We start from the raw sequence: 27,791 nt of genomic DNA, 5'->3' as shown, positions 1-27,791 counted from the left end.
GTTTGTTGTTTGGTGTGGTGAGAATGATATTGACCCGTTGAGAGCCCATTTATCAGATGTGCTCCGGTTTGCTCTCTCTTTGGCTCAACAGGGGCTGGCAGTTGCCACAGTTAAGGGCTATCTTTCGGCACTGTCAGCTTTCATTTGCTTGCCTGATCAGCCCTCTCTTTTTAAGTCACCTGTTGTCCTGAGATTTTTGAAGGGTCTTGTAAATAAGTTTCCTCCTACCCCTTTTATTGTACCTCAGTGGGACTTGAATCTTGTTCTGACTTTTTTGATGGGCTCTCCCTTTGAGCCTCTTCATAAATGTCCTATGAGGCTTTTAACCTTTAAGGCAGTTTTCCTAGTTGCAATTACCTCGGCAAGGAGGGTGAGTGAGCTTCAAGCTCTTAGTTCCAAGCCCCCGTTCCTGACCATACATGCTGATCGGATGGTTCTAAGGACCAGGGCTGCTTTTCTTCCTAAGGTGGTGACTCCTTTCCACCTTGGTCAATCCATTACCCTCCCTACCTTTTATCCTCCCCCACACCCTTCCAAGGAGGAGGAGAGGTTGCACCGTCTGGACCCCAAGAGGGCGGTGTCTTTTTATTTGGACAGAACTAGAGACTGTCGCTTGGACGATCAACTCTTCATTGGCTTTGCTGGCTGCAAGAAGGGAAGAGCGGTCCATAAAAGGACTTTATCAAGATGGATCGTTCTGTGCATAAAGATCTGCTACTCTTTGGCCGGTAAGGAGCCTCCGGAGGGTATTAGAGCTCATTCCACTAGAGCTAAGTCATCTACCTCTGCTTTAGCTAGAGGTGTTCCTGTGGAGGACATTTGTAGGGCGGCAACCTGGTCTTCCCTCCATACTTTCGCGAAGCATTACTGCTTGGATACGGAGGTCAGGAGGGACGGCCACTTTGCGCGCTCTGTCCTTCAGGATTTCCTGGTTTAGAAGAGTGGACACCCTCCTCCGGGAGTGGGGACTGCTGTGGGACTCTATTCACAAGGTGAGGAATCCACACGGCAGATGTATCTATCAGAAGAACAAGTTACTTACCTTCGGTAACGCTTTTTCTGGTAGATACTATATCTGCCTGTGGATTCCTCACTGACCCACCCGCCTCCCCGTTGTCCACTCTTCTATGCCAGAGTTATTGTACTGTAATGTATATTTGTTTTGATGTCAAGGAAATGTTTCATTTGCTTCCTGCATTTGCTTTACACTGTGTGTTTTGCCTTGACTATCGCATACTGTACATATTGTTTTGTATATATCTACTGTCATTGGTCCGTCCGTGTGCCTCGATGGCACGGAAAAAAGGCGGAACTGATGTCATCACGCCGGCGTGGGCCTGTTATGGGCGTCGGTGACGTCAGCGGAGTCGCGAGCGGAGCCGTGTCTCTGTGACGTCCTATCCACGTCGGCGCGAGGCTACGAAAAAGAATTTCCGAATGTTGCTGGCGCAAGGGGGATATTCACAAGGTGAGGAATCCACAGGCAGATATAGTATCTACCAGAAAAAGCGTTACCGAAGGTAAGTAACTTGTTCGTTAGCTAATTGTTCACATACTTTGGGGTACACGGAGATCTGATCACATGCACTGTATCCTAGACAGCAGGCACTACAGAGTTGAAAAAAACAGCAGCGTCAGTCCAAACACTTTGGGGATAGAGGGATCATACAAAAAGAGTTCCTTTACTCCTGGTACGCAACCTTTTTCTTTTGGATTCCTGCTAATAAGGCATAATGTTGCATTTGACTCTCAAGCAGTGACCGATCTGATCAATCTCACAGATCCTTCCATATGGAAGGCAACTGAATGGTGGTCTGTAGCCAGTATTACTGCTAGCCAGTGAGTGACATTGGTTTGTTGAGGGCAGTCTGCCAGTTTCCAATCATAATAACTTGCAGAAATCCCAGACGAAAAGCCAAAAATCGTATAAAACATTTTTCCTTCAGGTTCCCATGTTCATGATCAGTTTTACCACTGTAGGGATGTAAAAGGGTGAGATTTTATGCTAAATCAAACCGTTTATATATAATTTAAATAATCAGTGACTGGGCTGCTGTGTTTCATGGCTATTCCTTAAGCATCTGAGAGATAAGGCTGAGCATCATTGATTGGCCAGCAGTGTTTATAGTTTTCAGGGTGAAAGCTCAGTTTGTAAACCCTGATGTGGGAATTGAGCGTTGATTAACCTACATTTGTGCACACCATTGTGTAGTTCAAGCCGTTCACTTACTGGACTGTTTCCTGTACTTGAAAATGTTTGTCCAGGTTTGGATCTTTCATAGATGTACATGAGCTTTGCTCTCCTCAAACTTTCAACTTCTATAACAAAATGTTGTGATGCAGCATATTGCCAGTTTCATCTACTTTGATCATTCTGCTGTTTATAACAAATGTATTACACTCACCCCTGGGTAATGTAAACTCTCAGGTTGCAGGTTTTTCTCAATACAACCTGTTTGTGGGCTGCTAAGCCGGGGAAATAGTTAGCTCCAACACCCCCCGACCACACCCCTACCCTGTAATTCCCTCTGTTAACTGCTGTGTTACACCTGCTTGTCCCTCTTTTAAGCTCTGTTCATGGGCGTGCTTCATTGCCTGTTATTGCCATGGGTACCTTTCCTCTCAATGCCCAAAAAAAAATATTAAGAGCATGCAAGTCATGTGCTCTGAAAGATTCTTGCACATGGCTTTCACAAGGCATGCCTTTTCTTTTTCAGATCTTAAACCTGTTGCTGAAGACTTTAGCGTTGGTCAGTATTTTTCATGCAAGGCCCTGAAGGTTAGACTCATTATAGCATTGGTCAGTATTTTTCATGCAAGGCCCTGAAGGTTAGACTCCTTTTAGCCCAACTAATAGTTTCCCAACTTCATCTGGCATGTGCAAGGTTTCAGCATTCCTTGGTGTGGATATGGCTGCAGAAGAGGGCAGAAATGCATGCCTCTCTTCTCCTAAATGCACCATCCAGAAATTGGTGGGGTTTGTTTAGATCCTTTATTCCAATGATAATATCCTTCTAAATCCAATGTGATCCTTTTAAACCAGTTGAACTCTCTTCCCAGTAACTCTTTCTCATCCATGCCACTAAGTGGGTTCTCTGGTCCCAGGAAATACCAGAATCCAGAGCGCGCCCTCTGCCCTTGTCACATGGTCATATGGTGTGTTTTGAGTCTCATCCCTATGCTTTGTGTGCTCTAACTTGCAGGAGCGCCGTGTGGCTGCAACACAGCTGGAGATGCAGAACAAACTCTGGGTAAAAGATGAGAAACTGAAGCAGCTGAAGGCCATAGTTACTGAGCCCAAGAGCGACAAACCGGATCGGCCCACTCGCCAGAAGGAAAGAGAGCCAAAAACTACACCAAGATCGGTCTCCCCTTCTCCAGTACCTGTATGTTACATACCTGCGACACGCTAGTGCATGCCTAAAGGTTTTGGAGGCACGGTCCTACAGTTGAACTGCTTGGGGCCCCTGCTTTGAGTCGTGTCTTGTTTTTGTTGTCTGTACAGCCTGTTCCCACTGACTTTTTCAGGTGTTTTCACACTGCTGTTTGCACTGAGTTGTGTTTGTGGTGTCTTTCTGCTGTGTTCCTGCTGCATGCTTTGTCTCACTGTTCACTGTTAAAGCGCTTCCAAGTTTTCAAGCAGATATTGGAACAATGTTTAAATCAGAACTCCTAACATCATATCCCAGACTTCACTTATGCAAAGAACTTTGTATTGGGTGACCTGTAGATAAGTGTGCAGAACACTTTCTACTAGTCCCTTGCCTTGAGATATGGTGCTTTTTTCATACCCTGAAACTTCATCCCATATTCATTTATTTCACATGGTGATTCATTACCCAAAGCACCTCAGCCAAACTGATTGCTTTTTGGGTGGGTATAGACTGAAGGACGACGATTGGTTTGTGCCTGTCAGAATAATAGATGCAAGTCTGTTTGCAGTGAAAGTGGCTGTCTCTGAAGATCCGCTTTCTACTGTTGTTGATTGCTCTGTGGGTGAAAGTGTGTGTGCTGTGTGCCCCATTTGTAGTTTAATTAATCTTTCTCTAATTTCTTTAGTTTCCTGGTAACTCTGTTCCTCAGCTCCCTAGCAGCTCTGCACCCTTGACCCCGGCTCAGCTTCACAAGCGCTCTGACTCCTGCACCAGCATCTCAGTGGCGTCCTGCATTTCGGATTGGGAGCAGAAAACACCTCAATACAGCACGCATGTGTATACACGGACTAGACCGCAGCCGGAGTCAGAGCCAATTAGGAGTCAGAACATGCCAGATAGGAGGCGTGCCATGTGCTGGGACGGCGGCCAGCAGCCACCTAGCTGTCGTCGGCTACTAGATGTAGATGTAGAGGATGACGATTGCTGTGGGGTTAGTGCCATGTTTGGCTGCCTCTTTCGTAGCTAAAGTTATAGCCATTGGTGCTGCATCCGCTGCTTTGCTGTGGGCTCCACATATCTGGCCTTTTGCCAGAAAGTAAATGCTGACTGTCCTGCCCTAAAACCCAGCCTGGAATTAGTTTGACACGAGCTACCACAGTCCTGGCATGACACCATTTCCTTTGTATTTAATTCAAATTTCTAACTTTGCCTAGTGATTCTATGTGTATATTCTCCCCTGCTGTGTTGCTAACTATGCCAGTTGTACAGGCACAGCATTCTTGGCATTAGGCAAGATCAGAGGCAGTTTCCATGTTTGGAGCACTGTGGTCTGCTCTCAGACACTGAGTGAAATCTACAACAAAGCAGCATCCTGGAGCATCCTGGGATATCTTTCTGCAGGCATAGATCTGGAGGACATTATAGCTCTCTCCCTTTGTTTCTGGCCTGCCCAGTATTTTAGATGATCACCTGTAGCTTTGATAGCAATCCTGGCATTTGTAAGCCCAAGCAATACCTTTTGGCCTTTTTTAAAAAAAAAATTTAAAACATTTTAGTAAATCTATTCCTCTCAAAATAGAGCTAAATTCTTGTCAGGTCACTGCTTTTTTATTGGCATCTGTAGTAGCACCATTCCTCAGAATGATTTCTACTTCCTCTTTGGGTGGATATTTTTTGTGGACACCATTTTAAGAAACTTTATTAAGTTGCTTGACCATCACAATTTTGTGCAGGCTCTGTGACGTTTTTGATACATTTAAGACCTCTCAAACGGATTTTGTTTTGAGCTCCCTTTTTAGACCATTTTACAGTTGAACATGGAGAAAAGTGGTCTGAGAAAATCACAAATGTTGGTCCTCAATCGAAGATCTGTTTTTACAGTGTCGTATATAGAACTTATTCCTCTATGGATATGGTTCTGCTTCGGACTCCACGGGCATGCTCCAGGGTATCCATTTTCTAATCACTTACTCTTCCTAGTCACAAGTATTCCTTAGCCACATTCTAATTTTATTGCTTCTGAAAGACTATGACTAAAGCCAAATAGCTTGTGTCTGTTCCTGCTGCACGCACCATACTTTGCAAAGCACCAGGTTAAGCATTGTATTGTGAGCTGTGATTTACACATTACATGTTTCGAATAAGATTGCAAGAAGACTAATATTTTTTTATGCAGACTTGTGCAACACAGTGCCACATCTCTGGATGAGGTCTCTGACAGCACAGACGTCTGTCTCTTCTTGCACCCCAGGGCATGTTACTGATCGATTTTGCTGATTGACTTCTGTTTGGAGCACAGAGATTGATCTCCTAGGCACACTAAATCAGGAGGTGTAGTTTTTGACCAGTTGTACTGGGAACCCTTAGTGGCAGTCGTTGGTCAGTAAATTTGTGCGCTGGGACTTCAGGGGCCAGGAAAGAGAACACCCATTCATTGATATAAATGTATATAATATATTTTATATCCTACCATTAGTCCTAAAGAACGTTGCCTAGCAATTCCTGGTTTCTGCTTTACTCATTCGAAATGCCCGCTTTCCCTGCCCTTTCATCATCTCCATGCCTTCAACTTCCTGAGCTACCAGATCCAGGCCCCAGAAATGCATCCTTCCTTTGTGCCATTTGGTATTTAGCGATATTGTAACTGGATTTTGTGTGTAGCTTTGCCTTTTGTGTTGATCTTGCGCAGTTTGCGTTAGTCTCTGGACAGCATGTGATGCACTGTGTACTGGATGGACAGGAGTCACCCAATATAGTGGTGTGGCAGCAGTATCTACAAAGAACCCAGTAGTACAGCATGCCCTACCTGAGTGGCCTGCAGATTTTGTTGTAGCTTCAATCTTGCCAACTGAACAAACATTAAAGCAGTCAGTGCTCCTGTGCTCACTCTGATAATTTAGGGGAATGGGTGGTTTTGATCTGTACATGCTTTTCTTGATGCGGATCCATTTTTCCGTGGGGAATGTCTAAGTTCATACCTGTTAAAGCAAACTCCACTGGTTAATCAAAAAAGTAAATTGGTGCATGTCTACACAGTATCGAAGGTAGCTGCTAGACACAAATTCTGACTTGCATGCCTCTTCTGTCTGGGTTTTACTGCCCATCCAAACACTGTGCACTGGCTGTGGAAAATATAACTTGCAGAACGGTTGAGGTACGCAGTTTATTTTAACTCCACTTCTTGAGCTTTAATTTTGGGTTTAAGATCTGGAGTTGTTTAATGGCGCTTTGTCCCCGAACCTAATTCGAACTTGTGTCAATCTCTAAATTCTGGCCCAGGTAGAGATATTGTTGCCCTTTTTGTGTACCTCCACCTCTTTGCTCAGCACATCTAATTTTGGGTGATTTTGCTCTATAATATGCAATGCATCATGTTGATTCACTCTGAATAGTGACTGTTGTAAGTCATGGCGGGAGGGAGAGATTGGGTGGACTTTGCATAGTGTTACTAATGTCGATCCTCCACAGCCTACTTTTAGAAGCAAGAATTCGAGAAGCTATCTTCTTTGGATGTTGCATTGTACATCCCCTGCATGACTTGCAATGAAATGTAATCAATGTTTATCACCCAGGCAGCAGTGAGGAGACTACAGAACTGGTAACCTGTATGACTGAGCCACGAATGTCTCAAAAGGTGGGATATGATGAGTGGGGCACTGACTGTCTTCAAGCTTTTAGGGGTGACCTTGTAACCAGTTTTAGGGTTTGAGGTGATATAGTTATTGATAAACCACTTGTAGTGAAGTATCCAGTTGCTTTGAGAATCTCTAGTTCTGATTCCAGTGGCCAATTTCCCTCTATTACTGGCAAATTCATGCCATTGCAAGCTATTAATTGGTTATTCCATTAAAGAGGAAACCCGAACCTATGCGGCTAGGAGGCTTATTAGTTGACTTACTATCACACTTCCTGATGCATCCCTTTAAAGTGGATTCATTGATATTTCACATAGATTTAGGGACATATCAAGGTTCAGTATAATGCCTTTTGTCTAATAAATTGATATACGTTAAAGCCGTAAAACCCTTCTACGACCTCCAGTGCGTCACTCAGATTCTGCCTTAAATGCCTGCTGGGATCATCCCAAATATCCGTTGCTGGGTAGATGTTGCTCCTCATTGTCTGGATGCAGCAGATCTGCTCACTCACTGGACTATGTAATGCAACATCAATTAAAAGTGTGAATGTGAAAGCAACTCTGTCCTTTGCATTCCATAATTTATTAATTGGGCACGAGGATCTGTCCTAATGTCTGCGCTGACAGTTACCTGTGGTAGAAGAGCTAGGCGAACAGACTTGATGTGAGGACAGCTAATTTGTTTCTTGCACTGTGTGGGTTTGTCATTAGATGCATTTGGTATGGTTTTGTGATCTCTGGTGCAGTTCAGTAGTCTCTGGTGGAGTGTACGTTTGGTGTCTTAAAATTTGACGGTGTGGGTTACCTTGCTTACCAGGCCTGTGAGTTTTCTCCTGCTTGCACATGAAAATTGGAATGATTGATCACTGATTCTCCCTGTTTTTTTGATTCCCTTTGCTTTGATCAGAATGCACCGCCAGTCCACGCTCGGCACAGGCGCTCGCGCTCCGCCGGGGCAGAGAGATGGGTAAATCATAAGCCGCCTGGTAATGTAGAGACTGAAACGGTCATGCAGCCCCATGTCTCCAATGCAATCAAAGTGGCAGTCCCGAACGAAAAGGCACTAGCTAAGTGTGACAGATACATGTTAACTCACCAGCAGCTTGCCTCTGATGGGGAGATAGAGACAAAACTGATCAAGGTAAAGAGAATTCCTCCCAATTTTGTCTAAAGCAGGGGTGATCTTTGTGTTGAGATCTCTGAAGGGAGGGGATGAATGGTTAGCTGCTTCATTGTGTGGTTCCACACAAATAACATAGATGTGGGCAGTTCATAATAACCCTTTTTATCCACAGGTTGTCTCATTTACCCAATTTCCACACCATTGTTACCTTAGGCATGGATTTTCTTTTTCTCCAAGATGAGCAGGAAGAGGTCTGCTTTTAGTCCTGTGGTGGCTGGCATGAATTTTGTGACTAGACTAATAGTTATTTGATTTTAGATTTCAAACAGATCCTCCTATATGGAGGATGTTAGTCTGAACAAACCACTGGCCTTTCCTCATCCCCTTCCCCTCTATCCTGTCCCCTAATTGAAATACTCTACTTTGCAACCATTTCGAGAAATATGACCTGGGAAGGAGATTTCTGTAGTAGGGGATCTCTGTGTATAGTCATAATCATGTGAATAGTCCTGCCCATGTGGGTGGACCCCGGAGCACTTCAATATATATATAGTCTCTTTAGGTGTCTTCCACTGCAGTCCTACATAGACACTTAAGAGATAATAAAAGACAATAAGGAAGCCTGAAAACACCAGGCTACTCTGGCCATTACTTCATTCTGAATTGAAAAGAAAGCCAGGTAACAGTCAAATGTAACTATTTTACTAAGTTTCACACAGAGAAACTCCCCTTCACAAAAATCCCCTTTTCATGATAGAGATGAAGGGTTGGACAGACAAGCCCCATAGGCTGCAATTATGTCTGCAAATGGATACCGTGCCTTTAAGAATCTTTCCAGAGACCCTTGGTATCCCATGATGCACAACCAAAGGCCAGTTACTTTCAGTTCTTCTTTCCGGCTCCTGCTAGCAGGACCCTGGAGCATTAGCTCTTCATTTTTTGAGCTTTTTTATTCACTTTTAGTGATTATTTCTGGATTTTTGCAGTTTCACTCAACGTCTTTGGCCTTTATCTACATTCTGCTGTGTTTTTTAGGGCTCGTCCTATTAATTCCGCAAGGAATATTAGGACGAGAGTATAGTGAGTAAACCAGAGCTAAACAATCGGGCAGATCGGATTTCAGGCAGTGCACGTGACAAGCGCGTCCACAAGCCACCAGCCTCCCTCCCACATGCATCTGAAGCTTCCCCCAGCTGTGCGATCGGCCGGCTGTGACTCGCATTTCTCCTCCCCCAACCCATGTAGACACCAATTAACACCTTAAAGCTTTCCGTGTTAATGTTAGACACGGGTTACCATTCTCGCCACAATGTGAGACATGTCCTCTCTTTACCGGTTGACTCGCCATTTTCTTACGCGATCACCTCTTTGTGGTTTCTACTGCGCAGGTTTTTACATTCACGGACCATTTTGCCTACCAGTTTTTGTCTTCAATAGCCGACCATCGTGATTTTTGCAGAATTACCACGCTGCACATTTTTTTATGTCAGACTCATCTCCCTGTTTATATTTGCACAGAGTCATCCTTTGAATCAGTGACACCCAGTTATTTAAATCTGCACATGATTTACTTTGATATCAGGGATTCCTAGCAGTTTTAATTGCTGTTGGACAACGTCATGTTGGATTCACCTGCCGCCCATGTTATTTGCTTCACAGTATCACTTGCTGTTTTACACGAAGCGCCCACACTATTTTTGTACTACTGAAGGCTATAATGACATCACGCATTTATTATGCCTACCGGACAAGTCTTTATTAGTCGTTTTCTGTGATGTATGTTGATTAACCACGCGGTATTGCTTTCGTATCAGACCTAATTTGCCTGTTTACATTTGCATATGTCTTAAGTATGAACCTCTGACACCCATTAGTGTTTACACGTTAGAAGCGCCAGTGTTTTTGAATCACCTTTTACCCATGTTATTTCCTTCCGAATGTACCTTCTATTTTATAGTACGCTCCCATAGTGTGGATGGATATAATTTTATCTATTGCCTCTTTCATTGGATTGTAATCTGTTTTCCGACCTATCTCAGGATTCGTGCTACACTTGCCACGTCCACCCTTTTGCTGAAACGCTACTCACTTGGTACCGTTTAGAATGAATCAATACTGTACTGTATATGAAGTCCGGCACATGCCATCTCTATCTCTTACTATTTTGTTTTTGTATTACTCTTCGATCTCTCTCACACCCTTCTCTCTCCCGCCCAGTGCTCCACACTGTCCTCTTTCTTGCTTGTCGTGCTCTCCTCTGGCCAGCACTCAACATTGCTTCCCCAGGCACACGCTTGGCCTCACAAAGGCTTGAAAGCTTAGAGGCAATCTGCTTCCCCGCCCCTCGGGTGTATATGGCTTTTATCGCTCGCTAATGCATTGTTTTCCCCTCCCACCCTTCCTTTGATGTCCCCGTGGCCTCTGCCTGTCGCCTCCCTACTTCACAGCCCCTCTCTGTCGTGGAATCTCAAATTTGGGGACTAAATCTTCAAAACAAGCCTGTTCATGTTGACACTTGCAATTAGAATCCTTTCTTTCTTTCCTTTTATCCTTTTCTTTCTTTCTTCCATTCCTTCTTTCTTTCTTCCATTCCTTTCTTTCCTTCCTCCCTTCTTCCTTCTTTCTTTTGTTCTTTCTTCTAGTCCTTCCTCCCTTCTTCCTTCTTTCTTTTGTTCTTTCTTCCTTTCCTTCCTTCCTCCCTTCTTTTGTTCTTTCTTCCTTTCCTTCCTTCTTTCTTTTGTTATTTCTTCCTTTCCTTCCTCCCTTCTTCCTTCTTCCTTTTGTTCTGTCTTCCTTTCCTTCTTCCTTTTGTTCTTTCTTCCTTTCCTTCCTCCCTTCCTTCTTTCTTTTGTTCTGTCTTCCTTTCCTTCCTTCCTCCCTTCTTCCTTCTTTCTTTTGTTCTTTCTTTCTTCCCTTCCCCATCATCACTCGGCGCCCGCGCCCCATCCCTCGCCCGCGCCCCATCCCTCGCCCGCGCCCCATCCCTCGCCCACGCCCCATCCCTCGCCCACGCCCCATCCCTCGCCCACGCCCCATCCCTCGCCCACGCCCCATCCCTCGCCCACGCCCCATCCCTCGCCCACGCCCCATCCCTCGCCCACGCCCCATCCCTCGCCCACACTCCATCCCTCGCCCACACTCCATCCCTCGCCCACACTCCATCCCTCGCCCTGCCTCTATCTCTCGCCCTGCCTCTATCTCTCGCCCTGCCTCTATCTCTCGCCCTGCCTCTATCTATTTATCTTTCGCCCTCCCTCTATCTATCGCCCTCACTATCCATCGCATCACCATAGCATCACTCGGGGGCACCACAACATCACTATGCACTACCAGAGCATCACTGAACGCCACTGCATCACTCGTCGCCGCCACAACATCATTCAGAGCCACCACAGCATCAACCTGTGCAACCATTCAAGAACAACTGATTCAAATATGTTCTCTCAATGTTTCAAACTTTATTACAAATGTCACAAAAAATGTTAATATTTCACTTCTGTTCTTGTATTTTCTTCACAATAAAATACACTAAACAATCTTCCAAAAAGTTATTTGCAAAAGTTTAAGCTATTGCAATTTTAAATTACAATAACTTTTATTTAAGTATTAAATATTGAAAAAAATACAACCCATTGTTATTTTTAATATTAATACATCTAAGTCATGTAAATACAACACATATTGCATTACAAATGCTATAGGTGTCACGTTTGCAAAAGTTAACACTATTGGCATTGTAAATGACAAATTTATTAATTTCGCTATTTTCAAAACAAAAACAAATAAAAAATGTGTCATTTACAATACTAATACCTCTAACTTTACTAATGCGAGCCCTATTGCATTGCAAATGCTTGTTTTTTTTGGCAGAATTTCTGCAGTTTTCTTGTCTCTATGCTATCTCTATCTGACATTTGTGAGAAGTTGGCCCGATATGCAGCGTTCGCTATTCTAGCGACCGCTATGTATCGTTCCAAACGACCCTTATGGTGATTGGTTGTAAGTCAACCTATAGACCAGCTATCCTAGTAGCGTGGATACGAGCAGTCTAAGGCTAAAGACTCGAGAGGGCGTGTTAAGCCAGCTGTTTACCACACATGTACCCCTTGAACACCAAGTGAAAGGACACCACACAAGTGTTATGAAAATAAACAGGATATTTATTAAGATTCACAACAGCCCTGGACTCTTTATGAGGACAGGGTACTAAGCACAAACCAAAACTCTTATGAAAATACTTCAAGTGCACAATTAAAACAAGTGTCCGAGGACACGGAAAGTTTAAGGTCTCGGGCGGACCCGATAAGGCAAGTCGGAAGCGAGGGACTCGGGACCCTAGAGTAAAGAGGCTATGCAGGCACCGAAATGCCGAGTTACCTAGCCACGAGGGCTGCGGCTGCACAAGTCTTACAGGCGTCGGGGTCTTCGCTGACGAGCCAGGAGCCAGAAGAAAAGGAGTTGCTGGCCGGCGACCAGTGATGAATAGTTCGTAGAGATCCAAGCCTGGATCAGAGATTGATGATACCTGAAAGCAGAGGGGACCAAGTTCGTACTACTAGCCAGTAGTCAGAGGGTACCAGGAAGGCACCGGTTGGCCGTCACCTCGACCAGGTGAGTGGGCGACGCTAGGCTCTGCAGTCTCACGGACCAGGAGGCGTTGTCGGCGACCAGGATGGAGGTGCGAGCTGTCCCACGAAGGATGATGCTGTCGGCGTCGCTGGGCCCAGGATTGGGGCAACAAGCCTTGGCAGATCTCGGGCCACGTGGTGGGCCTAAGATGGCGTCTTGAATGGACCAGGAGGGTCCGGGGTGCTCCTCTCGAAAAAGGGAGCAAGGGCCGGTCTGGAGCAACCAGACCAGCAGCGTTGGTTGTCGGATGTCGTCAAGGAAGGGCACCAGCCAGCGGCTAGTGACCAGACAACGTGCTGAGCAGCGAGCAGAAGGGCCCCACGCAGATCGTGGAGATGCTGGGAGACTGCACTTCGGTGCTGGAGCGGCTCAGGGTCGGGGCTTCTCGGACCCCAGAGCACTCACCAGAGAATTGCTTCGATGGTCGTGCTGGTTAAGAAAGCGTGCAGGTTTTGATGATGGCCGGTCCCTCGAGGTCTCGTCGCACCCACCGATCACAGCTGAGCTGATGACGTGGGTAGAGGTCAGAGGTGCCAGGGAAGCCGGTTCTCGTCGAGCTGGGCAGTCGGATCCTTGAGGAAGGACTTACAGCAACCCGCAGAGTTCTTAGATGGTGCCCGCTGATGCAGGGTGACTACTCCTTAGTCACAAGGGAGAAATCTTGAGAAGAGTCTCGAATGTCCTTTCGTAGAAAGTAGTTCTTGATTCAAAGATCTAATTTGGAAGGGTCCCCGCTCCGGTCTTTATTCTAAAGAAAGGGGTGGGTACATGACTAGGTCCTGCCCTAAGGGTGGGACCAGGAAGGGGGGTAGTTACACCCCTCTCCCCTGCCGGACTTTCCCCAGGCCAGGGCTGGCGCCCCTGGAACTGGTTCTGACCGGCAGATGCGTAGTGAGCACCGGGGTGCCACTCCGCAGTCACCTTCTCGCAAAAGCCCTACCTACCCAGAATACACAAACCCTGTCTGGGACGGTGCGAACACCGCCCTCGACAGGAAACCCTTTGTCCAAGCGCTCCTCGCTGGAAGGACTCCCAGCAGCAGGAGGTCAGACTCGTGTCTGTGGTGGCAGCATCCATTTTGTGGAGCTGAGGCTTTAGTTAACTTTAACCGGGGTTCACAGTTACGTACATGTCGTGTCCCTCTAGAAGGGCGGAATGCTAACCTCGTCGCCAGAGTTGGTGAGAGGGCAGCATCCCGATTCGTATGACACCTTACTCGACATGTCTTGATAACGCGACACCGAAGTTACCGATATGGTACACGTTATCATGGAACAGCCATTGGGTCTTGATTCCGCAAGCTGCAACCGGCTCGGCTCGGGCCAGAACACAGTTCACACGAGCCCACGCACTCTGCCTTCAGGATTGTCAAGGCCTGCCATAGGAGTGACTGATAGGAACTCGGGTGTCCATTGTATGGTTAGATATAGGGCTACCATATCTAAAGCAAAGGGTGATTACACGACTTCGCCCCAGCTGTCATGCAGCCAGTTGTGTCAAATTTAGGAGGCCAGCCAGGGGTGGCATAATACATGCTGCAGCCCCTGGCGGCCCTGGGTACACCTATGCCCTGAGTTACAGGGTCTGATAAGGTGGCCCAGTACCAATTGGTAAATGCACCTAGGGTACATATCGTAATTTAGAAAGAGAACAGCCAGGCTGTGGGTCTGATTAGCAGGCCCACAGCCAGAGAAAGTCGTAAACCAGTGAAACAAAAGCAAAAAATCTGGGTGATCATAGGATTGCAGACCCTACTCTCCTACAACATTTGCTTTGACTGCAGTTGAAATACAGGCCAACGCTGAAGCTCACAAAGTTTGTATTCTGTGCTTGCCTGTATCTTATGTCTTTGACACCCGTCTTCTCTGTAAAACCTTTTTGAGGCACCCTGTGGACAGGGAGAAGATTCTGCTCCCAGGGTTTGAGCATGGAAGATTGACGGCATCTTCTTCAGCCTCTGGGTTAGGAGAGCGTAGGGCCTCTACCAAGTCCCATGCTGTGACTCTGGGGTTCTCCCCAGTAGGAACGCGACTGAAAAAACTAAGCAATTCCTGTCCGCGTCGAAGGCAGATTCAAAAGCAGGTATGGCACCGTTATGCTCTCCGTCGACCAAGGACTCTGGTCGACGCGACGTTAAAGGTCGACGTTGACGTTGAGGATCGACGTCGAGGTGAAGTGGTGCTCGACGTCGAAGTGGAGTAATGCTCAACATCTAAGTGTACTGATTCTCGACGTCGAAGTGAGCTAATAGTCAGTCAGTTTGGGGTCTTTACCGGCGCTCGGCGTCTAGGTCCCATTCTGGACTTCGCTCTGTGGTGAGCCTATCATCGTCAGCGGCTACTTTGTGTTCCCAGTAACATCGACTCTCGATGCCGAGCAATGGATCGACGTCAAGGAACCCTTCTGATGGGGAGTCTGAGGCTACTTACACGTGGTCCGCTCTTAAGCGAGGGATGCTGGTCTCTTCGCTTAGTTTGGAGTGTTTGCGTACCTACTCACCATCTAGGTCGCCTCCTGCTCCGCCCCCACTGGTGATACAACCGGGGATGCCTCCGAATTCTCTCCAGGCCCTCTCCCACTCACCGAGTCAGGGGCCTTTGGCCCCTCAGTCTGCGACCCTCGTCGAGCCTTGATGACCTAGAACGAGGTATCATGGGCTCCACTGTCTTCCATTAGGTCCCATCGTCACCATTATGGAAGGTCTCGGTTCAGGCATGCCAGGGATGCATCTTCCACGAGTACGGGGAGGTGCTCTGTTACTCTTATGAATTCCCCCTTAGCGGGTTGTTCAATGGTTGGAGGTACTTGACTTTCGTCCACTGCCACCTGAAAGGAAGTTCTGGCTTCGAAACTCCCTGTGCAGTCGACATCAGTGATGTTTAAGACTCTACAAAAAAAAAGTCCACTGTTTCCGTTGGTGCCGGGTTTGGGAACCTGCACTAGTACTGTTTGATTTTTACGGTTGTACCCTACTCCTGACTTTGTCACAGGGGTGGCGGCGTGCAAACAGCTTGCTGTGGCCCGCTCTTGCTCGGCCGTTGTGATAGATCCCTGTGTGAGTTCCTTCACCAATTTGTGGATCTCCTGCCCAGAGACCGGAGGAAAGCCTTATAGGAGATAGTCTATAGGGCCTGATGGTTTCGGATCTAATCATCGACACTGCAGCGGATATTTCACTCCTGGCGACTCCCGGGTATTGCCATGGATTTGGTCTACGGCGTCATACTTGTATTCGTCTGCTGCCTGCGGCACAGAAGTGTTTCTAATCTCCGGGCGAGCCCGTCTGCGCCTGGCCGGGGCCAGGGGCCATAACCCCTGTATCTTTGACTGGGACTATTAAAAGCTACACTTCTACTGAATTGGGAAGTTTAAAAACACAAGCTAAAGCGATCTGTCAACATCTTTACTTTCCCTCAGATTTGCCTTTGCAGTGCGGGCACTGCAACACCCAGCTCAAACCCGTGCCTACTGTGGATAAACAACAAACATTTAAAATGTACCTCCTAAATTGCAGGTCTCTACCTAAGCACTGCATAGAATTTTCTCTGCTAATCGAGGAACTTAAACCAGACGTAGTCTTGCTTACTGAAACGTGGCTATACCCGTATTCGGAACCTGAGTTAGTACAAGCCTTGGGGCAAGGCTATCAAATAGTAATACATGATCGGCCCAATGAGAAGGGAGGCGGCTTAGCAGTCATATTTAGGGAACACTATGCCTGCCGATATCTTCCTAACCCCTTCACGGATTGTGAAAGCATGTCTTTCTGTCTTGAGTTCTCTCCCAACACGAGCTTCACTGGGGCACTCATCTATCGTCCACCAGGCCCTGCTAAACAGTTTTATCCCTCACTGTCCCCAACGGTCGCCGATCTTGCCTCCTCCCCAGCTAACTATACGCTACTAGGCGATCTGAGTATTCATTTCGATGGCCTAACTGATAGCATCGCCAGAGAGCTAATCAGAGATTTTTCCACCCTACAGATGACTCAGCTTGTCTCATCCCCGACACACACGAAAGGACGCCTGTTAGATCCGGTGTTCGGCAACTGTCCTAATTTGAAGGCATATCCCCCGATTGCCCTTCCTTTGACAGACCACTTCGTGATTCCCCTCGTGTGGGAGACTCATAAAATTCCGGCTCTAACACCTGGAGTGCGGGAAGCCCGCAACTGGTCAAAATTGCTGCTGGACCAATGGACACATGAGTTAGAAATTACAGCTCCATTAAATCAGGACCCGCTGATAGCAAATGACACTTTTAATAAATGGATAAAGAATTCCCTCAATGCCATCCTCCCGATGAGGAAAACTGCCCTAAAAAAATCGAGAATCACAGCCCCCTGGTACTCTGCTGAGCTCCGGGAGAAAGTGTCCATGCAAACGACTTGAGAGGAAATGGCGTTTGGGGTATGCGGAGTTGGACAAAATGATTTATAGAGATGCTATTAGAGCCTATAAAAATGATATAAAGACTGCCCAATCGATATTACACATACAAAATCTCTGAAGCCGGCTCCAACTCCAAAGAGATCTACCAGATTGTGAAAAGCCTCACTAAACTCCCACCACCGCCATTAATTGACCACAATCCCCAATCCCGGTGTGAGGATCTGGCGGAATTTTTCTTCCGTAAAATTTATCTCGTATATTCTTAATTTTCGGCAACGGATCTGACCATTCCGGGGGACCTACCTTTCTCTCCCGCACAGGAAATTAACTGCAACCAATCACCTTTATTAGACGAATTTCCCCCGTTGAGTTCCGAAACACTTCCAGGTTTATGAAGATAATGCCATCTCCTCCAGTAAACCCTTGGGCTGCGGAGTCCCTCAGGGCTCATCGTTGAGCCCGACGTTATTTAACGTCTACATGAGACCACTGGCTGAGATCGTCCGTCCATATAGGATTAAGATCATTACCTATGCGGACGATACTCAGCTGGTGGTCTCCCTGGCCCAAGAGAACAGTCCCTCAGCCAGGGTGGATTTAGCGGGCTGCCTGGAGAGAGTCAAAAGCTGGATGACCAAGTCTTGTCTCAAACTCAATGGAGACAAGACTGAGCTCATGTTGCTGGGTCGGCTTGCTCCTGCCTCCATCGATTCGATCTGGCCAGCCCATCTGGGCCCACCACCAGCACCCAAGGATACCATCAAGAGCCTCGGAATCTGGTTAGATAGTCTGGTTGCTTGATAGTCAAATGTCAAAGAACTATCTGCCATCTGCTTTGGGCTCCTCAGAATCATTAGAAAGATCCTTCCCTTGCTACCTTTCGAAGCAAAACAGACTGTGATACTGGGCCTGATCCAATCCCGTCTGGACTTTGGGAACACCCTGTATTTAGGAGAACCCTATTTTACCCTGCGTAAACTGCAAACAATTCAAAACTGTGCTGCTCGGACATTATTGCAAATTCTTCGCAGGCTCTCAGTTAAATCCGGACTGAAAAGCCTACATTGGCTCCCCATTAGGGAAAGAGTCAGTTTCAAATCTCTGTCTTGCTCATCAGGCATTCTGGGCTACTGGCCCAGCAATTAATCTCTCCCTAATCACCCCGTACCACCCTAACAGACAGCTGCGCTCAACCCCTGCCTTTCTGGCCACAGTGCCCAAAATAAAGAACTAGAGCTGGAGGCTGTTCTTTCTCCTTTAATGTGGCCAAACTGTGGAATACTCTACCACAATACTTAAGATCCAACCCGGAACTGACCTCTTTTCGTAAGTAATTAAAAACGTTCCTGTTCAATAAGTAGGCACTACAGATCTTCCGTACGCTCTGTCAGTCTCAGCGCTTGGACGCCTCAGGGCAGCTATGTGCGCTCTACAAAAATCGTTTTCATTTCGTTTCCTGTTCTCTGATGCAACTCTTTGGCTCCCTTGCGGATAGCGAGGTGGCCCGCATGAAGTCTGAAGCGGAGACTTTGAAGGCTGTAGGTTTGGAGAAGCATGGAGAACGGCTTAAGGTCTTCCGCCCTTTCTAGCTGCGTTTTCCTCCCAGCTGTTTTCGGCGGTCTCGGACCACCGTTTAATAATTCAGGACAAGTGGGTGCTGCATCTTGTGCGCAGTGGATACGCGACTTTACCAGTTCTCTTCCATCAATCCTTCCAACTCTAACGCTACATACGTGAGTCATAGGAGGCCGACACCCTCTTCCAGTCAAGGAAGATGGAATCTGCTCCTCTGGGACAGAAATGAACGGATGGTACTCACTGTTCCTTCTAGTGTGCAAGAGAGACATGACTCAGTTTGGACCCGTGTTCGGCTTGCGACAAGTTGGATTCCCCTCAACTTCATCAGTGAGGCTGACTATGCTCATTAGATCTGCAGGACGCAGATTCTTACTTCCCCCTAGCGGGGAAAATGTTGCAAGTTCCTGCTTTTCACAGTGGGCAACAACCATTATCATTACTTCGTGCAGTCTTTCGGCCTGAAGTCAACACCTCCGAATTTTCCATACGCAAGGACATAGTGGCTGCGCATCTGAGAGGGAACAGTGTCTTCGTCTATCCGTATCTGGACGACTGGTTGATCAAGGCAGCTACTTTCAGGTAGCGCGCCTGCATTTCAATCGGACTTTCAATCTCTTACTTCGTTTGGGTCTCCGCATCAACCTCACGAGGTCTGTCTACTACTGTACCCTGTCTACAGTGCCTCGGAGCCACTATCGACACACGCAGAACAAATGTGGGTCCTTCAGAGGAGAGATGCTCTTCGATTTTTCGGAAGGCTCAAGCTCTCATGATCATACACCCCCCTACGGTGAGGCCGGTCTAGTCTCTCCTGGGCTTTATAGTTCTGTTTCTTCCCCTCTCCAATGCATTCCTCTATTTGAGACCCCTGCAGAGATGTCTGGAGGACCAGTGGACCAGACACTGGGGTTTGGGAAGACTGGATTCAGCTGTCCCGAACAGTTCTGCAGTCCATCCGTTGGTGGTGTTCTCCACGAAATCCCTTCTGGGGAATTCTCTTCCGCAAGGAGATGCCCTGCAACCCTTAGTGCTGTTTGCTTCTCTACATGGCTGGGGTACGCATTCTGACAGTCTTTGGATATAGGGAACATGTTCCCAGAATGAGACCAGGTTCCACATCGTCTTCATGGATCTTCGAGCAGTCTGGATGGCGCTAACGCTGTCCAGCCATAGTTTTCACACCTGCTTCCTACTGATCCAGATGGTCAGTACAACAACACTGTTCTGCCCCAACAAGCTGGGGGGGATCCAGTTCTCGCTTGTTGTCTCGGGTATCCCAGACAATCTGGCTTTGGCTGTTAGCCATGAGCCTGATCACAATGGCAATTCACCTTCCCTGTGTTCACAATGCTCAAGCAGGCGCTCTCGCCAGACTCGTCGCATAAACCACTCATGGGTCTTACATGGCGTAATGGTGCATGACGTATTCGAAGGATGGCATACTACGGGAGTCGTACGGTTCTCTGCTGCAGGAAACAGCAGATGCCGCGACTTCGCCTTCAGGTTCTGTCACCCGGGGATTCTGGGGTAGGCTAGATAGTTCGATTGGTCAGGCTTTTTTTTTTCTTTCTGCTTGTCTGCCAATATTCCTGATGCAGATGGTGCTGATCAAGTTCTCTCTCTTACGGGTCTAGATGGTCCCTGTGGCTTCGGAGTGGCCCCGTCTGTGGTGGTTCACAGACCCACTTTACTGGTCTCTTCTGCCATTTTCTCAGTCTTTCGTGCAGGCTGGACCTTCTAAAGTAGTTTTGCGCACAGAGAGTGCACTCTGGCCTCTTGTCGTTGCATTTAGCGGCAGGGCTCCTGAGCTTTTACAGTGCGGACATTTGAATCTCCGTCAGGCCTGTATGGAGATTTCAGAAAAAAGGGATGAAGGTCAAGCTTCCATCTACACTCATGTCCTATGCGCCTAAGAGTCTAGATTTTACATCTGGTGTTTTTTTTTTTTTAAGGACTTGGATCCTGCCTTCTGTAAGGTAGATGTCCTTCTGCCTTACTGTTCTTGCCTCGATCTGGCTTTTCATTGTCATTCCATGGAAGTTCATCTTGCAGTTTTTGACTGCTTATAGGAAATGTCCTTCACAAAATTTTGTTTGAAAATCCCAGTCATAGGAGATTTTCTTGAAGGCTTGACGGGGGAAGTTGCCTCCCATTCGGCGCCCTTCGCCTTCCTGGGTTTTGCATGTAGTCCTGTCACAACTGATGAAGGAATCCTTTGAACCCTTCCGTAGGATTTTTCCTCAGTATCTGTCCTGGACGACGGCTTTCATTGCAGGGTCCGTGTGTTTCAGGCTTGTGATGTGCAGAGCCTTATACGGTTTTCATTCCTCTAGAGTAGTTATGAGGACTCCATCTTCGGTCCTTCCTAAAGTTGTCAGTAATTTATGTAAAAAGACTGTTACACTGCCTGCCATATTTTTTTGTCATAATCCCTCCTCCTGCTGAGGGAACTTCCTTTCCTGATGTTGGGAGGTTCTTGGAATTCTCTTCTGGACAGGAATTACGATATCCGTAGTTCAGAACAGCTATCTGTAATCTGTGGCTCGGTCTGAACTGGTATAGCTCGGTCTGAACTGGTATAGCTACCTCTGAACTATCTGTTTCTGGGTTGCTTGTTTTCAGCTATGTAACCCGAAAGCTGACAAGCCGTTGCTTAGTGAGCCTAGGGCTGATCTTTCCTGAGGTAAAGCAGCTGCTGCGCCTTTACTTCGTAGCGTACCTATTTTGGAATGCTGTAAGGCTGCCACTTGGAAGTCAGTCCATAACTTTGCTAAACACTACTGCCCTGACTGATGTCAGGGCAGATGCTCAGGTTGGGAAGGCTTCGCTGCGGATTCTCTTTGCACCGTAGGGGCGTGTTTGTTTCTTCCACCGCTGGAGTTATTTTTTTGGGATGGGCTTGCCATTCTATTCACATGATTGACTATACACAGAGATCCCACACTAGAGAAGGAGTAGTTTCTTACCTGTAACTCCAGTTCTGTAGTAGGGGTATCTCTGTGATAGTCATAAGCAACCCGCCCTCCTCCCTGGTGGATGAAACTGTGATATCCTGATGCACCAGGCCTTTCTTTATGCGCCTTCAAAAAAAACTGAAAGTAACTGGCCTTTGACTGTGCATCATGGGATACCGAGGGTCTCGGGAAGGATTCTTAAAGGCACGGTATCTATTTGCAGACATATAATGGCAGCCTATGGGGCTTGTCTGTCCAACCGTTCATCTCTATCATGAAAAAGATTTTTGTGAAGGGGAGTTTCTCTATGTGTGAAACTTAGTAAAATAGTTAAATTTGACTGTTACCTGGCTATCCTTTTCAATTCAGGATGAAGTGATTGCCAGAGTAGCCTGGTGTTTTCAGGCTCATTATTGTCTTTTATTATCTCTTTAGTGTCTATGCAGGACTGCAGTGGAAGACACCTTAAGAGACTATATATCTATTGAAGTGCTCCGGGGTCCACGCACATGGGCGGGACTATTCACATGATTAGGACTATCACAGAGATACCCCTACTACAGAACTGGAGTTACAGTTAAACTACTCCTTCAATAGTATTTTCTTTTAAACGTTGTAAATTTGGGACATTTCTGATAATTGTAGAATTTGAGCAGGAGTACCTGTAGACCCTTCTAGTCTGCTCCCTTTTCCTTACGTGTCAAAAGTGCATGTCTGATTTGCTCTTCAGCATTGCCTTGGCGATGACTTGGCCGACTGTTGCGTTGTCTTGCTTGCCTGGGCATTGACTGTTTGCTCTGTTTGTACTCCAGATTCCTGGGTGCCATGTTGTATCATCATTACATGGATACTCCTTATCACTTTGTTACAGTGTGGTTCTTGGAAAGTACCTAGTATGTAAAGGAGTTGTGGTGGGAGGTAATGGGGGTTCACATGACTTTATCAGCACATTTTCAGGTTGTTGCTATTGTATTATTCTTAATTTATATTTGTCCCTTCACTCCTTCTTTTTTTTTTTTACATTGCTCAGGATTGTTTTCCTGATTGGTGCTTCTGAAGTGCAAGCCAAAGTCCTACAAATGAGGACTGAATGCTTGTCTGTTCTCACCCCCACACCGCTGTATGGCCTTGTTCTGTATATCTCTTTTCAGCGAACTGATAAGCAAGCGAGGTGCCTCTACAAAGTTATTAGATGTTTTTTTTTCTTGAAGTTGATGTCTCTTGCTTGCATGGTTCTTTCTATGCATCTCCATAAGCCTCAGAACTTTCCACAGGACTACATTCAAGACCAGTAGACAAGCAAATTACCTAAAAAACACGTACTTTAGTTCGCATCCCACCACCCCAAAAAAAAACATGGTTTAAAACTCTCCTTCTTGTACATCTCCCCAAAAGCATCCTATCAAGAGGTTTTTAATATCAAAACTGCCCATAAGAATACTTGGCACTGAAAACTCATTTCAATAAAAAAAGCCCTAGATATAGACACACTATTAAGGTTTAGACACTGCAGTCCTCCTTATTGTGATGTTGCACGGAGGCTAGTGGAATCCTCTGCAATTTTGGTGATGATAAATGAGTTTTTTATTTTCTGTCTTTTTTTCCTTTGATTTGTGTACTCTTTTTGTGTGTCTGTCTCTAAGGGTTATACTTACCAGTTCTTTGACACAAAATGTGTCTTATTAAATTCCTACTGACCTTAGGCCAAGATATCTACTTGAGTTTTCTGCATTGATTTGCACTGTGTACCCAAGATGGTGTCTGGAGATATTCGTCCTAGGAGCATTCATGTCTTCCATTATTGCTTGCGAAGTCTTCAAGGTTTTTGACAGGCTGGTTTGATTCCGATGCTATGGGGTGATTAAGTATTTTTACCACATATTTCGAATTCCCCTCTCCCAATTAGTTCTCAGCCTTTTTCTGGCATGGAGTAAACACCCCACCCTAAATTCCCCGTTAAATGGATACTTGTAACCAAAGATTCCTCCCCTCTAGAATATCTCTGGTGTATTACTAGCTAGGATCATTTTAAAGTATATATTTGGTATATACAGTCACATTGTGATTAAAACAATGTGGACAGATTTGTTTCTTGGTTGATTGATTTTCATTTGTTCTGCAATTTGTTCGTTGTTTACTGGGACCCCTCCCTCCAATCACTAGGATCATTTTCCCAGCAACGACTCGTGTGCCAACAGGAGGCACTATGTGCCTCTGATAATCTTGCCTGACCCAGAAGTGACTAAACTGGGCCTCATATAGGTGCCACCACTGCTCTAAAGCTTTAAGACAATGTGCTATTGATGTGTTTTCTGAGGACGACCAGATTCAAGCAATGTAGTGACTGCAGGAAGCAGATGTCAGTTATTGACCCTCACAAGGTGTGTTCAGTTCCCGGGCTCTGGTTATAACTGTCAGAGAGTGTAAGAGATCTTGTTCGAAACATCGGCCTCTCTTCCCCTACAAATCTCCATGCTAAGCCTTCAGGTAAGTTGAAGATATGCCAGAAATGCAAGAAAACCAAGCGGGATTTGAATCCATCCTGCCACCCTGAATCAGACAAGTTGCAAAGGCAACACTTACATGGCCCCTGACCTCCAACAGGTTTCAAATCTGACCCGGTACTACAGGTGGTCCAGGCACACCCTGAATTCCCCAGGCCATTGTAGACACAGTAGCTAATGGCAGCCTTAAAGAAGGCCATGCGGCATATCTTTCAGATGTTGTTTGCTCCCTCTATAGCACCTTCAAGTTCCATGGAGGAGCACTTGGCTCCAGTCAGATTTTTACCAGCAGGCCCTCCTGGACACAGGCCTCCCTTTTGGGATCATATCAATGCAGATATAGGCTTCCTCTCCAGCTCCGAGGTCGACGCCAATCCATTCCATGCTGACACCAAATCCAATCCTAACACTAGTCTCTGACCCCCCTCAAGCCTATCTCGCAATATGAAATTGCAAAGGTGATGTCAGGGGTCATCCTCCTACGCAATGCTGCTATTACCAAAGGCCCTATTAAGCTCTATATCTGACTCAGTCCATTGTCTAATTAATATTCCCCACTACACTGATGAGGCAAACAATCTGCTGCCTTAGCAGTGCTGCAGGTATATTGATGAAGGACTTAACCTAGGCCTACTGGGCAAGACACCTCTTCAAAGATAAACCTGGACTCGCAACCTGATCCACCAACAGAAGAACACTCCTTTTCCGTAGAAGTATTTGGAGCAGCAAATGTGCTAGATTCACAAATGCCTAAGGATGAAATGAAAAACATTTTGAGGACTTACTCCAAAGACCTGCTTCGTCAGACCCTTTATTACCATTTAACGAGTCACTGGCGGGCACCTTTGTGGCTAATTTGTGAAAGCAATGCTCTGCTCCCCCCCTGTGACTTGATTGGTGGTCGTGACACTGGCCCGGCCCCTGGTGATCCTGATTTCCTGACAACCCATCTATGCTTGAAAGCATTGTTTTGCAGGTATAGTCTAGTAAGGTGAATCCAAATGCTGATTGCCTTCTCGTATGCCTTTCCGTCCTACCTCTTACCCAGAGTACTGAAACAGATCAAGAAAGACTGAGCCGGTCATCCTAGTGGCCCTGGACTGTGTTTGAAGAGTGTGGTACCCAGAACCTCTAGCCATGGTCATTTGTCCTCCGATCAGGCTGCCCCTTGTGAAGACCTTGTGTGGTAACAGTGTGGCCGGGTCCTGCATCTGACCCTGCCCAACTTGCACCTTCATGCGTGAAGATTGAGCAGTGGCACTTGATTACTTTTCATCCCCATCCTGAGGTGGTTGGTGTCATCTTAGCAGCGAGGCGTCCATCCTCAAATGGTATAGAGTACGCTGGGAGAAGTTGTTGCCTGGTTTACTCCCCCGTGACATCATCCCTTCAGTGCAAAGTTATCAGAAATCTTTGTTTTTTTAGGGCTATAGCAAGCAAGGATTTTCTGGGCATCAGTTAAGTATTATCTTTCAGCCTTTTTGCATTTGTGAGATCATCAATCACTTTTCAAATGACCTTCAGACTACCTGTGTACTGGCTACCACTTACTGGTTTCTGCCCCCCCCCCCCCCCCCCCTGCAGGTTGGAGCCTGTGCTCTCTCTGAGGTATTGCCACCTCCTCCAAGCAGGATGTCTAAGTGACCAGCATATCAAGGCAGGAGCTTTCCGAGGCCTCAGTGTCCTTTGTTGTGCCACCCAAGGCTTCCCCAGACTGGGGAAATATCACCCCCCGCCCTGGCCCATTTGGCACCAGGACAGGAGGGAAGTTTAGCCAGTCAGGTGTGCCTTCCTCTCAGGCTTGTACCACCTCTTAGGTGGGCTACCTCAAGTGAACACAACTTTAGAATTCCACCAGAGGAAATGGTCATGCAGAGGGTGTATGCCCAATTACAACTTGATTGAACAAGTCTGCATGCAAAGTAGATGCGTCACAGAACTACTGTTTAAGAGAAGATCATTCTTAAGGAAGAAGTTACCTCACACACATTCTGTTGATCTAGATCCCACCTTTATCCAGTAGTTTCTTTATAAGAACTCCCTTCTGTTATGTCAATTAGGAGGTTGAGTCCACCTAGGTGGCACTGTCCTACCTGGGTGGGGAGAGCTTGACCATGATGAAGGAATATATTGGTGACGATTGTGGAATGTTACTGGATGGATCCTATATGTAGAGTGCACATGTTTCCGTATTCCTATTCTACTAGTTAATAGGCAGTCCCTCTTTACCATTTATTTATTTATGAGCTTATATAGCGCTGGAATCGACTCCAGCTGGAGTATCTCTGCGCTTTTGGGCCAGTTAACAAATACAGAGAGGAAAGTACAGATGTGGATTAGATCTCATTTTTAAATATAACAGTTTTAAGGAGTTTTCTAAATTTTAAATGAGAGGTACAGAGTCTGAGAGTCAGGGGAAGTCGATTCCATAGAATGGGTCCTGCTACGGACAGCGCTCTGCCTCCGAGTCTGGTCTTTTTGACAAGAGGAACCACCATGCAGGCAATTTAACTTCAGGCATGTCTTTTTGCCTACTGTTAGCATTTCGAATGTTGACAATGGTTTTGGCAGTGGTGGGATCTCAGTGCTGTTTACAAGGAGTGCAGCGGTTCTTTTACCTAGGAGTTGGCTTCTAAGATTTGTCTCCTACAAAACTGCATCAATAGTGCAATAGGCAATTGCAGCCCTCCTTCATGATCTGAGGTGTTCTCTGAATTTCACAAATTCCCAAGGTCATAGCGAACACTGACCAAAAGAGTCCAATATATTGGTGCACTAAAGGGCACTTGTATTCATTCGAACAAAGAAGGGGTTAGGAGTATAAACGATATACCAGTGTTTCTGTTAGACCAGCTCATTCAAGCAGAAGAGCTCAGTGAGATCAACATTGTTGGCAGAAGCGCTGTTTGTAGGACCAGTCTCGCAAGAACTTACTTGGTGGATGCAGGACTGCATTCTGAGGTCAGTTTTCCTCTTGAGTTGTCAGGTTCTGGTTGTAACAGCAGCCTCCTGGAGAGGGTGCAGCCCTTCTGGATATTAGCATTCTTATTTCAGAAACCAACATACTGAATCACACCAGAGAGTTGGAGGTGAAAGATAATTTTCTGACTTTAATTGACTTAATTCCTTTGAGTACACGGCATGCAAATTCTGGAGGTTAATGCTTTGGAATTTAGATATCCCCCTGAGACATCCATGTTCGAGTGGTTCGTTTAGTTGGCAGCAATATTCAAGCGTATACTGCAGACCTTTTTGCATGAATTCAGTGTTTTTCGTGAATTAGTGGTCTCTACTGGCAGATCTGTTTGCTACTCACTACTGCTCCAATTACTTCTTTCCTTTAGGGTGAAGGTGCTTTTGAATATATTAGTGCAATTGAATGTCTGTTGTATTCATTTACCAGTGCTCCTGGTATCTTTCATTAGTCTTGAACAGATTCTGTAAATTTCAAAATAAGTATTACCTTTTAGTCTAGACTTCAATGTATGTAAACATATCTGAAATTAACCGGTTAGTATTGGATTCCTTACCTTAGAATATCCCCAGGCGTCAGAGGGGATCCGGAAATTTTTGTATAGCAGTACCCTTGCGCGTCGGTAGG

General features: G+C 46.3%; 1 protein-coding gene across 7 annotated transcripts in view; it reads left to right on the top strand.

Annotated features, from left to right (window-relative positions):
- KIF23 (kinesin family member 23) overlaps positions 1 to 27,791 on the top strand; it is a 208,610-nt gene that overhangs the window by 154,369 nt on the left and 26,450 nt on the right. For 2 of the 7 annotated variants that reach the window (XM_086957939.1, XM_086957938.1), the window contains 3 exons: positions 3,204 to 3,386; positions 4,060 to 4,365; positions 7,919 to 8,152. In XM_086957939.1, the coding sequence (XP_086814065.1) occupies positions 3,204 to 3,386; positions 4,060 to 4,365; positions 7,919 to 8,152 (723 nt within the window). The remainder of the gene's footprint in view (positions 1 to 3,203; positions 3,387 to 4,059; positions 4,366 to 7,918; positions 8,153 to 27,791) is intronic. The other 5 variants (XM_086957943.1, XM_086957941.1, XM_086957945.1 and 2 more) reach the window with 3 other exon arrangements.

The sequence above is a fragment of the Lissotriton vulgaris genome, chromosome 2_1 (genome assembly GCF_964263255.1).
Source record: "Lissotriton vulgaris chromosome 2_1, aLisVul1.2, whole genome shotgun sequence".
NCBI lineage: Eukaryota > Metazoa > Chordata > Amphibia > Caudata > Salamandridae > Lissotriton > Lissotriton vulgaris.
Note: the sequence above shows the minus strand (reverse complement) of the source record. Positions and strands in the feature narration are given on the sequence as shown.